At 53.7% G+C, this 12,105-nt stretch overlaps 1 protein-coding gene across 1 annotated transcript in view; it reads right to left on the reverse strand.

The window, feature by feature from the left end:
* Window positions 1-12,105, reverse strand: part of PAK6 (p21 (RAC1) activated kinase 6) — a 32,310-nt gene that overhangs the window by 2,467 nt on the left and 17,738 nt on the right. Inside the window, exons 3-7 of the mRNA XM_063091275.1 lie at window positions 7,977-8,185; window positions 6,606-7,259; window positions 828-1,325; window positions 545-678; window positions 76-202 (exon numbers count right to left, since the gene is read on the reverse strand). Coding sequence (XP_062947345.1) covers window positions 76-202; window positions 545-678; window positions 828-1,325; window positions 6,606-7,259; window positions 7,977-8,180 — 1,617 coding nt within the window. The 5' untranslated portion in view covers window positions 8,181-8,185. The remainder of the gene's footprint in view (window positions 1-75; window positions 203-544; window positions 679-827; window positions 1,326-6,605; window positions 7,260-7,976; window positions 8,186-12,105) is intronic.

The following is a 12,105-nucleotide window of genomic DNA, read 5'->3' on the forward strand; positions in this document are numbered from 1 at the left end:
GGTACAAAAGGAGGAGAGGGTGCTGGGAGCAGGGAACTGGGGGCATAGCTGTGCCAGGCACAGAGAGGGGCCTACCCTGCCATCGAGGGTCAGCAGGATGGAGTCACTCTTGATGTCCCGGTGGATGACACCCTGGGCATGCAGGTAAGCCAGGGCCTGCAGCACGGCTTCACACACAGTGGCAATCTGCTCTTCGTTCAGCCTGGATAGGGAAGGCAAGGCCACCAATTTGAAGAGAGTGGTAGCTTTGGCAGGGCCACAGGATGGCTGGGCTGGGCAGAATAAGGGTCCCCAGTACCAGGCCCCACAGCTCCTGGGCAGTGTGTTCAGCCATAGCCCTGGTAGAAACTGGGCCTGAGCCTAGGCTGGAGACAACCCTTCTATTTCCCACTCCCTTGGGTCGCAGTTACCCCAAACAGGCAGGAGGGCCAGGACAATCAGACAGGAACCCCAAGTCTTCTGGGGCAACAGCTGCCCAACACCCCTGCCAGGGCAATAGGGGTTGACAGCCCACCCTTGGGACCCAGGCCTGCCAGCTGCCCACCTGACTTGGGAGACGATGTCTGTGAGGGCCCCGCCCTGCAGGAACTCCATGAGCACCCACAGCTCCTCGCCCACCAGGTAGCTCTTGTACATCTCCACCACGTTGACATGCTGGTAGTCCCGCATGATCACCACCTGAGGGCAGGCAGGGGCCTGAATGCCGGGCACAGCACCCATGAGACTTGGCCACCCCGCTGCCCCTGCTTGCAGATAGATGTCTAGCTTGGCTGTGCACTCACTGCCCTTCCCAAATGCCCCCACCACATCCCGCCCTGTCCTCCCACCTCGTTGAAGAGCAGCTCCCTGCGCTGCTGCTTCCTGAGGTCCATCATCTTGACAGCAACCTGGCGGCCTGAGTGCTTCTCCCGAGCCAGGCAGACGATGCCTGTGGAGCCCTCGCCAATCTTCACATAGCTGTTCAGCAGCAGCCGGGGGTCACCCTGGTCCACCACCATCCTGAGTGCAGCCTTGAACTGCTCGTGTGTCACAACGCCCGTCTCCTCACCAGCCAGGGCACCCTTGGCCACAGCAGGGTCCTGGGGCAGATACAGGTTGCTGGTGCTGATCTGCGCATGCCGGGTGCGGGGCGAGCCTGCTGGAGAAGACCGGCCTGGAAGCGGGCCAGTGGCTGGCGCTGTGCAAAGGGACTTCTGGGGGCTGCTGGTATCCGAGGTGGTCAGAGGGCTGAAGGTCCCCACGGGATGGTCCGAAGGCAAGGACTGGGCCTTGGCTACCAGACTTGGGGGGGAGTCTTTCTGCAGTGGTCGGAAAGAGGAGTTGGGCTGCAGGGACAAAGAAACAGGAAGGGGTGTGGCTGTGGGAGAGTCTGGAGCAACCTTCCCAGGGGCAGGGGATGGCTGCTGTGATCTCTGGACACTAGCAGGGTCAGACCAAACTTGCTGTGAGCCAAGATTTTCAAACAGACCTGAAGCCCAACCACAGTCCTGTTCAAGAAACCAGCCCCCAATGTTCCAAGGGGAGCAGGCCAAACAACAGCTCTTCACATCCTGGGAAGAAGAGAAAAGCTGAGAGAAGTCGAGTCCCTAGGGTGGCCTCATGCTGGGTACTTCTTGATAATTGACAGCCAGACCCCAGGGGGCCACCAGGAGGCAGTCTTTCCTCTGTGCTGCGGGGCTGCTCAGAGAATCTGGGTCAGAGGCAGTCTTCACGTCCCAGGCTCCCCAACTCAAGGGCCCAGGTGGGCAGAAGAGGCCCTGGCAGTGGGGTGGGTGAGCAGTGGGGCAGCTGTGACTCGACTCCAGACCCAGGTCAGAGAAGCCACAGCTGGGATCTGAGAGACCTGCTTGTGCATGCACCACGGAGTCTGTGTGTCTGTGCTGCGAGGTTACATCCCTAACAGAGGGCCACAGAGCTACTGTACCATCTGGGGGTTCTCGGGTGTCTCCCCTGGGCTAGGGATCTGGTACCAGAGAAATGTGGGATCTAGAGGGTAGGTCTAGCCAAACCCCAGCCGTAAGGCCAGGGGCAGAGAAGTGTCTTAAGGACCTCCCCAGAGCAGCCCCTCCCCTTCCTCCCAGACATGAAATTCCCAGCTAAGGACCCCCCAGCAAGGGAGAGAAGGCAGAGAGGCCTATCCTCATGGCCACTGGTGGGGAGGGAGGGAAGGTGGAGCTGAGGGGCAGCTTGGGCCCCCAGTAAGCCCTGCTCAGGCCTACCCTGGAAGCCTGCGAGACTCTTTGCCTTTCTGGATCCAAGCCCTCTTGCTACCCCTGGCAGGAAAAGACCTATCCTTTGGTTCTCCCCAAGGAGTTGATGATGTGCAACATGACCCCTCCCAGGGATTATGTATGCTTAAAGGGCACCTGGAGAGAGACACTTCAGGGGCGGCAGAGAGGCCTTCTTGGGACTTCTCCAAACCCATCACATAAGCAGTTGTTTAGGTGTCCAGTGTGTCTTGGTCCTGATCCCAGAGCTGACCTGACTCACAGGAAATCTCAAGCAGTCAGTTTGGGCTGGGCTGCTTGCTTGGGGACCCCGAATCTGGGTCCTGGACCCTACCAGGTTCAGCCAGAGTCTTCAAGCTTTTTAGCACTCCTTCCTCCAGGCTTCCAGGCCTCCAGGCCCCAGCCCAGGTCCTGGCCTTGACTTGGGGGAGCATGTGCATGGTGCCTCTCCTGGTAGGGGGCCACACCATGGCAGACTTCTGCTACCCCACACCACCTGCCCACTTGAGCATGCACCAGCCTCTCAGCCTGGCTCAGGCTCAACCTGCCAGGGAAGGAGCCAGAAAGCTCCCCTGGACTGCTTGGCCTTACTCCGTCCCTGGTGAGCGTATTCAGACAGCAAATGGATTCTCCCAGGTCTTGGCCAGCACCTGACCCTCACTCACTGCTCCCTCCTCTGTGCAATGGAGCAGCAGGACCTATGGGCTGGGGGGTCAGGAACTGGGGTCTTGTCCTGGTCTACTGTCCCCTGCGATGAGCCTGAGGCATGTCACCCTCTCTGAGCCCCAGTCTCCTCTGCAAATGAGGGGGCCATGCACAGTGATCTGAAGAGAGAGATAAAGGCTGATTCAGAAGGTCCCTGGAGTAGAGATGGCATTTTCACAGGGTCCCTGGGTTTTGATGTAGGAGCCTCCTGGACAACACTTTGAGGAGGTGTGGACGAATGGGCTCTGTGATTCCACAGCCTCAAGGAGCCTCCACTGGGACTGGAGGGAGCATGGCCACTACTGCAGCTGTGGTCCTACGTCCTGGCAGCAAGGTTTCCACAGGATGCCACCGGGCGGGGCTCACTTCATCATACAATCACCCAAGCAGCTTCCCAGGCCCTGTAGAAAGGCTCAGGGCTCTGAGGAAGCTGCCTGCTGGCTACGAGGCATGGATTTAACTCAGAACACATGCTCTTCGAACAGAGTGTCCATCTGTGTGGGGTGGGGCAGAGTGTGGGGAACATCTAAATCTCCTCCTGAGGTTGCTCCTTGACCTCTTTCCACCCCAAAGTTCCTAAGGAAGGCTATAAAATAATTTCCTTCACTTCTGGCCTCAAGGACTTCTGCATGGGCTAGCTCTGCTCTGTGGATGTGTGGGCATGGGGTGGGGGGTGGGGAATGAGTCATACAGAGGGGCTGAGGTGGGGATTCCCTCCTGCTCCTGCTATCAAGGCCCCAGTGGTGACACTGCTGCAGGTGCTGGCTGTGTCCAGGGGCAAAGCCTGTGCCTGGGGGCTGAGGGAGGGGTGGGTCCAGGAGGGGGCCTGGCTCGGTCTTCACCCTGGCAGGATCTGGTCTGCATCCCCTCATTGGTCTTGCTGCCTGTCTCCACAAGGAGGGAGCTTTTCCTTAATGTAACCACAAGCAAGGACCAGAAGAAACTGGTTAAGCCACACCAAGAAAGGGAAAGGGGGACACAATGATGGGATTAATTAATTGTTACAGGCTCTGGATTAATTCTGGAGTTACCTGTGTGACTGAGACCTCTTGGGAAGGAAGCCACTAGAGGTGTCATGTGTACAGTTACAGTGATACCTCATTTTCCCTCCCTGGGCCTTGTCTCTCCAGCTATGGGCTTAGGGGGCTGTTTATAACAAAGTACATGGTCCACAGTAGGTGCTTAATCATTGTTTGCCCTCTGATTCTAAGGGAAACACTTCTAAACCCCCAAGCTCCTAACAAACTGTCTCACCTCTTTGGCCTCCCTGCCCCACCCCAGGCTTCCTCTTTGCTCTTTAGCCAAAGTAAGTGACTACAGGCCACACTGCCTGGGGCTGAGTACAGGAGCCCTGGGGCCACATATCCTTCCACAACCACACCTGGCACACTGTGGCATTGCTGTCTGACTTCCCAGGGCACCCTGTGCATGGACTACTGCTGTGGGCGCTGCTGCAAGCATCCAGAGTCAACCCTTGGGATGTGCCCAATGCAGATGGCTGCTGGCTTAGCCTGGGAGTTCCTGGGATTGGTCGGGGAGGAGGAGGAAGCCTGATGCTCCCAGGCTGTGTTGGAATTTGCCTAAAGCAGTGGTTCTCAACCAGGAGTGATTTTGCTGTTCAGGGACATTTGGTAATGTCTGGAGGCATTTTTGGTTGTCCCAGTTGGGGGTGCTACAGCATCTAGTGGGAGAAACTAGGGATGCTACTACAATGCACAGGAGAGCCCCCATAACAAAGGATTATCTGATCCAAACACCAATAGTGTAGGAGTTGAGAAGCCCTGGCCTAGTGTGGCCCAGAGGAAATCTCAGCCCTGCCTTTTAGAGACCTGGCTTGACAGCATTTATCTAGAAAGGTATGTCCAAGGTGCCTAGAAGGAAACCACCCCCCTGGATTTGGAACTGTGGTGTCTCCAGGCCCAAGGTGACCACCAACTGCATCTGCAGGTATGGGGGGCACCCCAGCACAGCTAGCAGCAGTGGCCCATGGCAGGTACTCAGTAGGACATGCAGGATAGACAGGCCACAGAGACTGGGGGACAGGGCTGTCCCCCTGCTGTGCGGTGCCAGCAGGAGCTCAGAAAGAAGCATGTTAGTGCCCAGCCTGGTGTTGACATGCCTTTTCTCTAAATCCCTGAAGCCCACCCAGCAGGAGTCCCAAGAGGCCAGATCGAGCTCTGATTCTCACCTCCCTCAATTTCCTGGGGGATATCTCCTGAGGGGCACAGCCTTCCAGAGACCTCTCAGCTCACAGACACTCATGTTCCTCACAGGGACACATCAAGCCACACCCCATGGGGATCCCAGCCCACTGTCCTTTGTCCTACTGGGGGGCTGGAGTGCACGAAGCCCAGAAGCTTCCCTGAGTGCCTCGGCTGGCAGGGTCCTAGAAAGGCTGTAGGTTCAGGCCACCCCCAAAACCGGTTCAGGCTGGAGCCCACTCACACCATCGCCCTCAGGGGAAGTGCCACTACTCATGCCACTGACAGCAGCTGTTTCTTAGGCCCGACTGAAAACCCTAGTACTGGAACCTGAGCTCACTTCTGCCTGTCCCTCATGAGGGGGCTGTAGGACAACTGGCTGCCATGGTCATAAGGCCTTCATAAGCAAGAGCCACCAGCCAAGGTACAGGAGGACAGGCAGCCCCAGTGCCCTCCCACTTCCTTCGCTCACTGGCCCATGCCACCAGGGGTCACCCCACCCTCTCATCTGCCACATGGGCAAGTCACTGTCACTGTGGACAGGATGACATAGGGCACATGAGAAGTAAAAACATGCTCCAATCTGCCTACCAAGAAATGTCACCATTAAGGCTCCCTTCAATCTTTCTTTTCTCACAAGCAAAAGGTGTGTTTGAGGCCAAAAGTTGGCTCTCCTCCTGCTCCTGGACCCAGGCAAATTCAGTCCTCCAGTCTTCATGTGGCACACACAGACACGATAATAAATAATTACGGGAATGTGAACCAAAACAACTGCCACAAAAAAAGGGGGGTGGAGAAAGGAAGAGAGGGAGAGAGGAAAGGAGGAAGGCAGGGAAGAGAAAGGAGGGAGGAAGGAAGGGAGGGAAGAGGGAAGCCTCCCTAGAGAAGGGGTTAGCATGCACATTTCTTCTGCTAGAGGCAGAAGCAGTCCAGGGAGCCTCTCTTGAAGTCCTCAGAGGAGTGCTGGGGCAAGTGAGGTGTGGAGGCAGGGAGAGACACCACCCCCCACCCTAGGCTGGAGCACTCAGCTCTGCTGGGGTTTGGGGGTTGCTGGGCATTGGGGGCAGGGAGGGTCTGCTCTGGGCTTGTGGTTAAGGATGCTGCTTTTTCAGGGGGTTGTCTACCTCCCAATGTGGTCCGCCAGACCCCAGAGTTCGAGAGTGTAAGCGGGTGGTACCATAGGCCCCTTGGAACTCCCTGCCTTAAATGTCCTGACTTGCAACCTCTCACTCACACTTGCTAAGCCTGAGGAGGACGCAGGCTCAGTTGCTTTAGGGTAGAATCCTCAGCTGAGGCTGAGCTAGTTTCTTCATTATTTTGGTCCTTTATGTTTTCTCTAACCCTGAGATGTCTAAGTGGGGAAGGCCAGGCAGAGCCTGTGTCCCTGACACCCACTCCCCAGCAGATGCCTGCCAGGCCAGGCTGCCTGCCCTCCTGAGAGTGACCCCAGAGAAAAGCCCAGCCGCCCTACCTTGCTCTGTGCTGGAGGGCCTGGCTTGCTGCTGCTTGGAGGGGCTGTGGCAGGAGTGGACAGGAACATGCTTCGGAACAGCCTGCGCTTCAGGCTGCTCTGTTGGGTCTTAGGGCTAGGGCTGCCTTCCCCGCCTGGCCTGCCTGTGGCCGAGCCCACCAGGCAGGACTGTGGCCGAGCCTCCTCTGAGCCATGCTTGGCAGCCTTCATCCCACGCCTCCCGGGGGCCACGGGGTGTGAGGTGTCTGGTGGGGAACTCTGCAGGCAGGTGCCCAGCTGCAGGCAGCGTTGTGAGGCACCCTGGAACTCAGCAGGGCCCAGGGACTGTGCCTTTGTGGCCAGCCCGTTGGGCAGGACCTGTGGGCTCTGTGGCTTGGGCCATGGCATCTGCCTGTGGCCTGCTGGTGTGCCCCCGTTACAGCTGAGGTAGAGGCCATGGGGGTCAGTGCGCTCAGACTGGGGGCTCTGGAGGTACATATCTGGGTCGGTGGCCCAGTGCTCATCTCCCAGCAGCCCCAGGGACTGTGCCCGCCGCCGGCTGGTGGGGCTGCGGCCACGCAGGGTGTTGGAGCTGATGACTGACAACTTCTGGATGTCATTGAGCAGCCCTGAGATGTAGCCATCCATTGGCACTGAGCTGCCCCGCACCACTGTCTGCAGGAGGACAAGAAAAGAGCGTGGGTGAGTAGTCTGATCATGGCAGGGAGGGATGGACCCATGACAACGGTCAGAGAGCCTCCTCGGGGACCTTGGGGAGGAACACCTGAGACCTCCTTGTTGTGTCACCCACCCATTCATGATCTTTTCAGTCATTTACCAAGGCCCGCAGAGGGTCAGGCCGTGCCGGTGCAGGGTGCAGGGAAACAGGGAGGAGGCCCATTGTCAGCCGGCAGACAGGTGAGTAACCACGGGGAGCTGAGGAGCGCTGGGGGAGAGGCTCCACTCTCCAGCTCTACCTGTGGCCTTCGGAATGATCAGCAGAGACCCGCCCAGGAGGCTCCTCCACACATACCACAATCCCTGACTTCAAGTCCTACCAGGCTCTTGGGTCTACCTATCTTGACCCACACGACTAAATAAAGAGCCCCCAAATATTGCATGGGACATACTTATACATACTAAAAGATTATTCATTATTATCTAAAATTCAAGTTTAATTGGGCATCTTGTATTTTTATTGCTAAGTCTGGCAACCCTACCTCCCGGGTCACCAAGGGAGAAGATGAGAGATTGATTTGCAGGGTATCACAGACAGCAATAGCTGATAACTAGGTGGTTCCTCCATGTGCCTCTGGGGTTTTACCAGGCATGGTTTTCTGTGGAGTGGGAGAAGCTCACTGGGCCCCCGTCCCCCCTGTCCGCCCCACTTACCTTCATGGGCTGGAGCTGCACCCGCGTGATGCGTGAAGGGTCCACCACAGGCTTGGGGCGCCTCAGTGTGTCCAGGATGTTCTGCCATTGCGGGGGGAGGCCCACAAATTTGCCCTCTTTGGGGTCAAAGGAGGTATGGACGCGATGCTGGAAGTTCTGAGGGGCTGAGATCTCAGGACGTTTCTTCTTTTTCTTGCGGAACATGGTGCCTGCAAGGGGAGGGTCAAGCTGAGCTTTGGCCCAGGAGCCACAGGGTGGGTGTAGTGGGTGCTGGGGCACCAGGTTCAAGGCTCCCTCCTCCCCCCAGCACAGAGCTCTTGTCCCCAACCTAGGACTTCCCTTCCCCCCTCATCCCTACTTCCTCAGGGAAATGGCTGGTTCCCAGCACAGCGGTCCCAGAAACAACAAAAGCGCCATAAATAAGCGAATGCAGACTGTAAACAAGGAAAAGAGGTGTCTGTCTTCTAGTCTGTGCCAAGTCCTCTGCCAAACAGGCAGACTCCGGGGGTGTGTTTTCATAAAACCCAAAGCCCATTACAAATATCATTCCACTGTCAAAGAATTTTGAAAGGGAAAAAGAGAGGAAAGCTAGCAGACTCATTTTATGAAGCGAGTATGACCTTGATTCTTAAACCAGATATGAAGAGTGCCAGAAAATGAAAATTTGCGCCAATCTCATCCATGTGAAAATCCCAAACAAAACTAGCAAATTGAATCCAACAGTATGTTAGTTTTTTTGTATTTGTTTGTGTTTTGTTTTATCACAATCAACTTTGGGTTTGTCCCAAAATGGTTCAAGAGCAGAACACCTGTCATTGTGATGTGCAACATTGATAAAAAGCAACCAGTTGATTCATAGACATGTTGCCCAGTCTGGGACCATTTATCATAGGACCAGGGAACCCCTAAAGAGCCATCATGATCACCAGGTACTTTGCCTCAATTCCAGAAAGGCCCTGAGCCAAGGGGAGGGCCTGGGGTGTGAGGAGCAGCTACCTCAGGGGTGAGCTCTGCAGAGCTGGCGGAGAGGCCACCTCCCTTGGGGTTCTTCTCTCCAGTCTCAGGCTTCTGACTGTACAGAACGTCACTTGCAGTAAACCTACACCCTGGCCTTGCTGATTTGGGCTTTGCCTACGTCCTACTGAGCTCCACCAACATCAGGAGTGACATAGGCTTGCCAAGGATAATGTCACTAGATCTGAGGGAGGGAAAGTGGAAATCTGTGGCAAAGTGGCTCTTCTAAAGGGTTGCTCTAGTCTCACCTTCGGGGAGCCCTGGGTGTGGGACCACATGATGGTGGAAGATGGGTCGGGGTACCCACCTGAATACTTTTGGGGTCTGAAGTGGCTCAAACCAGCTCAATGGCTTCTTATGTCGCCTGGAAAGATCACTTCCAGGTTTCAAGAAACAAATGGTAATATGGTTTTTGAATTGAATGTTTGGATCATGCATCTCCCCAAAGATCTGCAGTGCAGGACTGTCGCATTCTCTTTTGGCTCCTGCTCTGGAAACAGCATTTTCCTGGTCATTTTAGCAGGTTGAGAGGAGGTCACAGATCTGGGAGGTGGCTGGTGCCCACTCAGAAAGGCAGGGGTCCCCACACAGCCTCTGCTTCCCCACTAGGAATTCACCATGTGTGATCAGCCACTTTTCTCGACCGTGAAGTTCAGGAATCTATCAAACACTCTCGAAAGGCAGAGCCTCATGTGCAGGACCCTACAGACCAAGCAGTTTGCAATGAAACACATTTGTTTGAGTTGCAGGTGAGGTGTAGGGAGACTCCCACACATTTGGAGAGACTCTGAACAATTCACCTAAGTGATTTGAGCCTCTGTGTTCTTTATCTATCAAATGGGGTGGATGAAAGACAGATTGCAGTGTTCAGGCAATAGTGAGTGAGCAGATTCCCGGTGAATGGTAGCTGTTTCTCTTGCTGAATTACTTCTCTTTGCATCCCTGTCTCTCAGTTCAGAGCCCACCAGACACTAGCACTTAGGCAGACACAAGTCTGGGAGTGATGCCCAACTCCTTTCCTCTCAGATTTACCTGTCAAGGGGTCATGCCTGATTGCAGGGTTCTGGGATCTGGGAACCTCACCGTATCTCCATTGTGTAGATTCTTTATGGTTTGGTAAAATTTGACCTCCTCCCTCTCAGCCTTTGCCTTTTGCCACAAAAGAGTCTTCATTCAGCAGGTCTATCCTCAGACCCTCTTGGACAGACCCTCCATCCCCGGATTAGTTTAGCTGGCTGTTTCACTCTCCTCCCTTGCTCTGTGATGTCTTCTGGAGTGCAAGAACACACCCTACAGCCGAAGAAGAGCCAACTACTACTTTTTCCCCAGAACATCTCTCTCCCCAACTCCCCTCGTCCCACCTAAGGGCTAGCTTTTGCTGCAGGAATGCATAGGGGAGAGCATCTTCAGCAAAGAGTCTAAAGGACTCTGGGGTCCCCCTCCTGAGTCTACTCTAACAGCAATTCCAGAACAAGTTCTTCCCAGAGGCAGCAGGAAAGGCCTGAGGAGAAAGAAGGACAGCCCAGAGTCGGAGGGTCCAGGGGTTGTGTGGTGAGGGTGGGGAGCTGGCAGAAGCAATCAGTGAGCTCAGGTTTGGAGGGCAGGGGGTAGGGATTTAGAAACAGAGGCAGTCATTTAGCTAGTGGGAAATCAGCAACCTACAGGGAGGCTGCTAGGACTCATCTGAAATGCGGTCAGGCCAACACTGGCCAGGATGACATGACTGTGTAGGTAGAAAATCCAGAAGAATCGACATATAAACTATGGGGATTAAATAAGTGAATTTAGAAGGCCCCTGATTCAAGGTCAATATAAAAAAAACTCAATTGAATTTCTACATATCAGTAACAAACAGAAAATGAAAACCTAAAGAAGAAACCATTTACCATTTCACATTAAAAATAACAAATACCTAGGAATAAATCTAATGAAAGATGTGCAAATTCCTTACATAGAAAAATACAAAACATTATTAAAGATATTAAAGAATGTTCATGGATCAGAAGATTCAATACTGTAAAGACACCAATTATTCCCAAATTGTTTCAGTCTCAGTCAAAATCCCAGCATACTTCTTCTGGTAGAAATTGACAAACTGATTCTAAAATGCACAGAGAAACATAAAGAACCAGGAATAGCCAAGACAGTCTTAAAGAACAAAGTTGAAGGACTATACTAAATAGATATCAAGATTGATTATAAAGCTACAATAACTAATATAGCATGAAATTGGTACAAGGATTGACAAATACACCAATGGAACAGAAGAGAAAATCCAGAAATAGATCCACGCACATGAGGTCACTTGATTATGACACAGGTGACACTACACCATGGTGCAGGAACGAATGAACTTCTCAATAAATATAGCTAAAGCAATCAGATATCCATATGGAAAAAAACGAACTTTGAAGAATGAGTTCATATCATACTCCAAAATTGATTAGAGATAGATCATAAACTTAATTGTGAAAGGTAAAATAATAAAGCTGGTGGGAGTCATGGGGGTGGCAGAGGGGGGACCTGTAGTCTGGCTGTCCCTTCCCCCAGGTCTGGTGTGAGTGACCACACTGGGCCTGAGTTTGGTGGGCTCTCCTGGAGCCCCTGACCTGCTGGGGCCAAAACCTGTCCACACCCATGGGCCCCAGAGACAAAGTAAACTATCAAGGTTTTCTTTGTCCAGAACAGAATTCTTGAGGGGATAGGTTAGGAGTGGGCAATTATCCCTAAAGATTTCACCTATACTAATTTGTCAATGCAATGTGAATACAGTGAATATCTGAAGGAAATACAGCAAAATAATAATAATTGTTGTGTTTGACTGGAGGGGCTACAGGTGATTTCTTCCTACCCCATCTTTCTACTATTCTAAATTTTCTTAAAAGATGATGAATTGCTTTTCTAAAGAAAACAAAGTATTTTTAAATAAGGAGAAGAGTGATCTGTGAACACTGAGTGCCTGAGACACCTGCCTACCCGTGTCCAGAGTTGCCCCAGTCATTGGAAGGGAATTGGCTGGGACACAAACTTCCCTTGCATCTCTCCAGCAAAATAAAAGGGGCTGTCGTGGGGGTGCACCCATCTGCTCAGCCAGAGGTCCTCAGTTTGCCATTTC

The sequence above is a fragment of the Cynocephalus volans genome, chromosome 3 (assembly GCF_027409185.1).
Source record: "Cynocephalus volans isolate mCynVol1 chromosome 3, mCynVol1.pri, whole genome shotgun sequence".
NCBI lineage: Eukaryota > Metazoa > Chordata > Mammalia > Dermoptera > Cynocephalidae > Cynocephalus > Cynocephalus volans.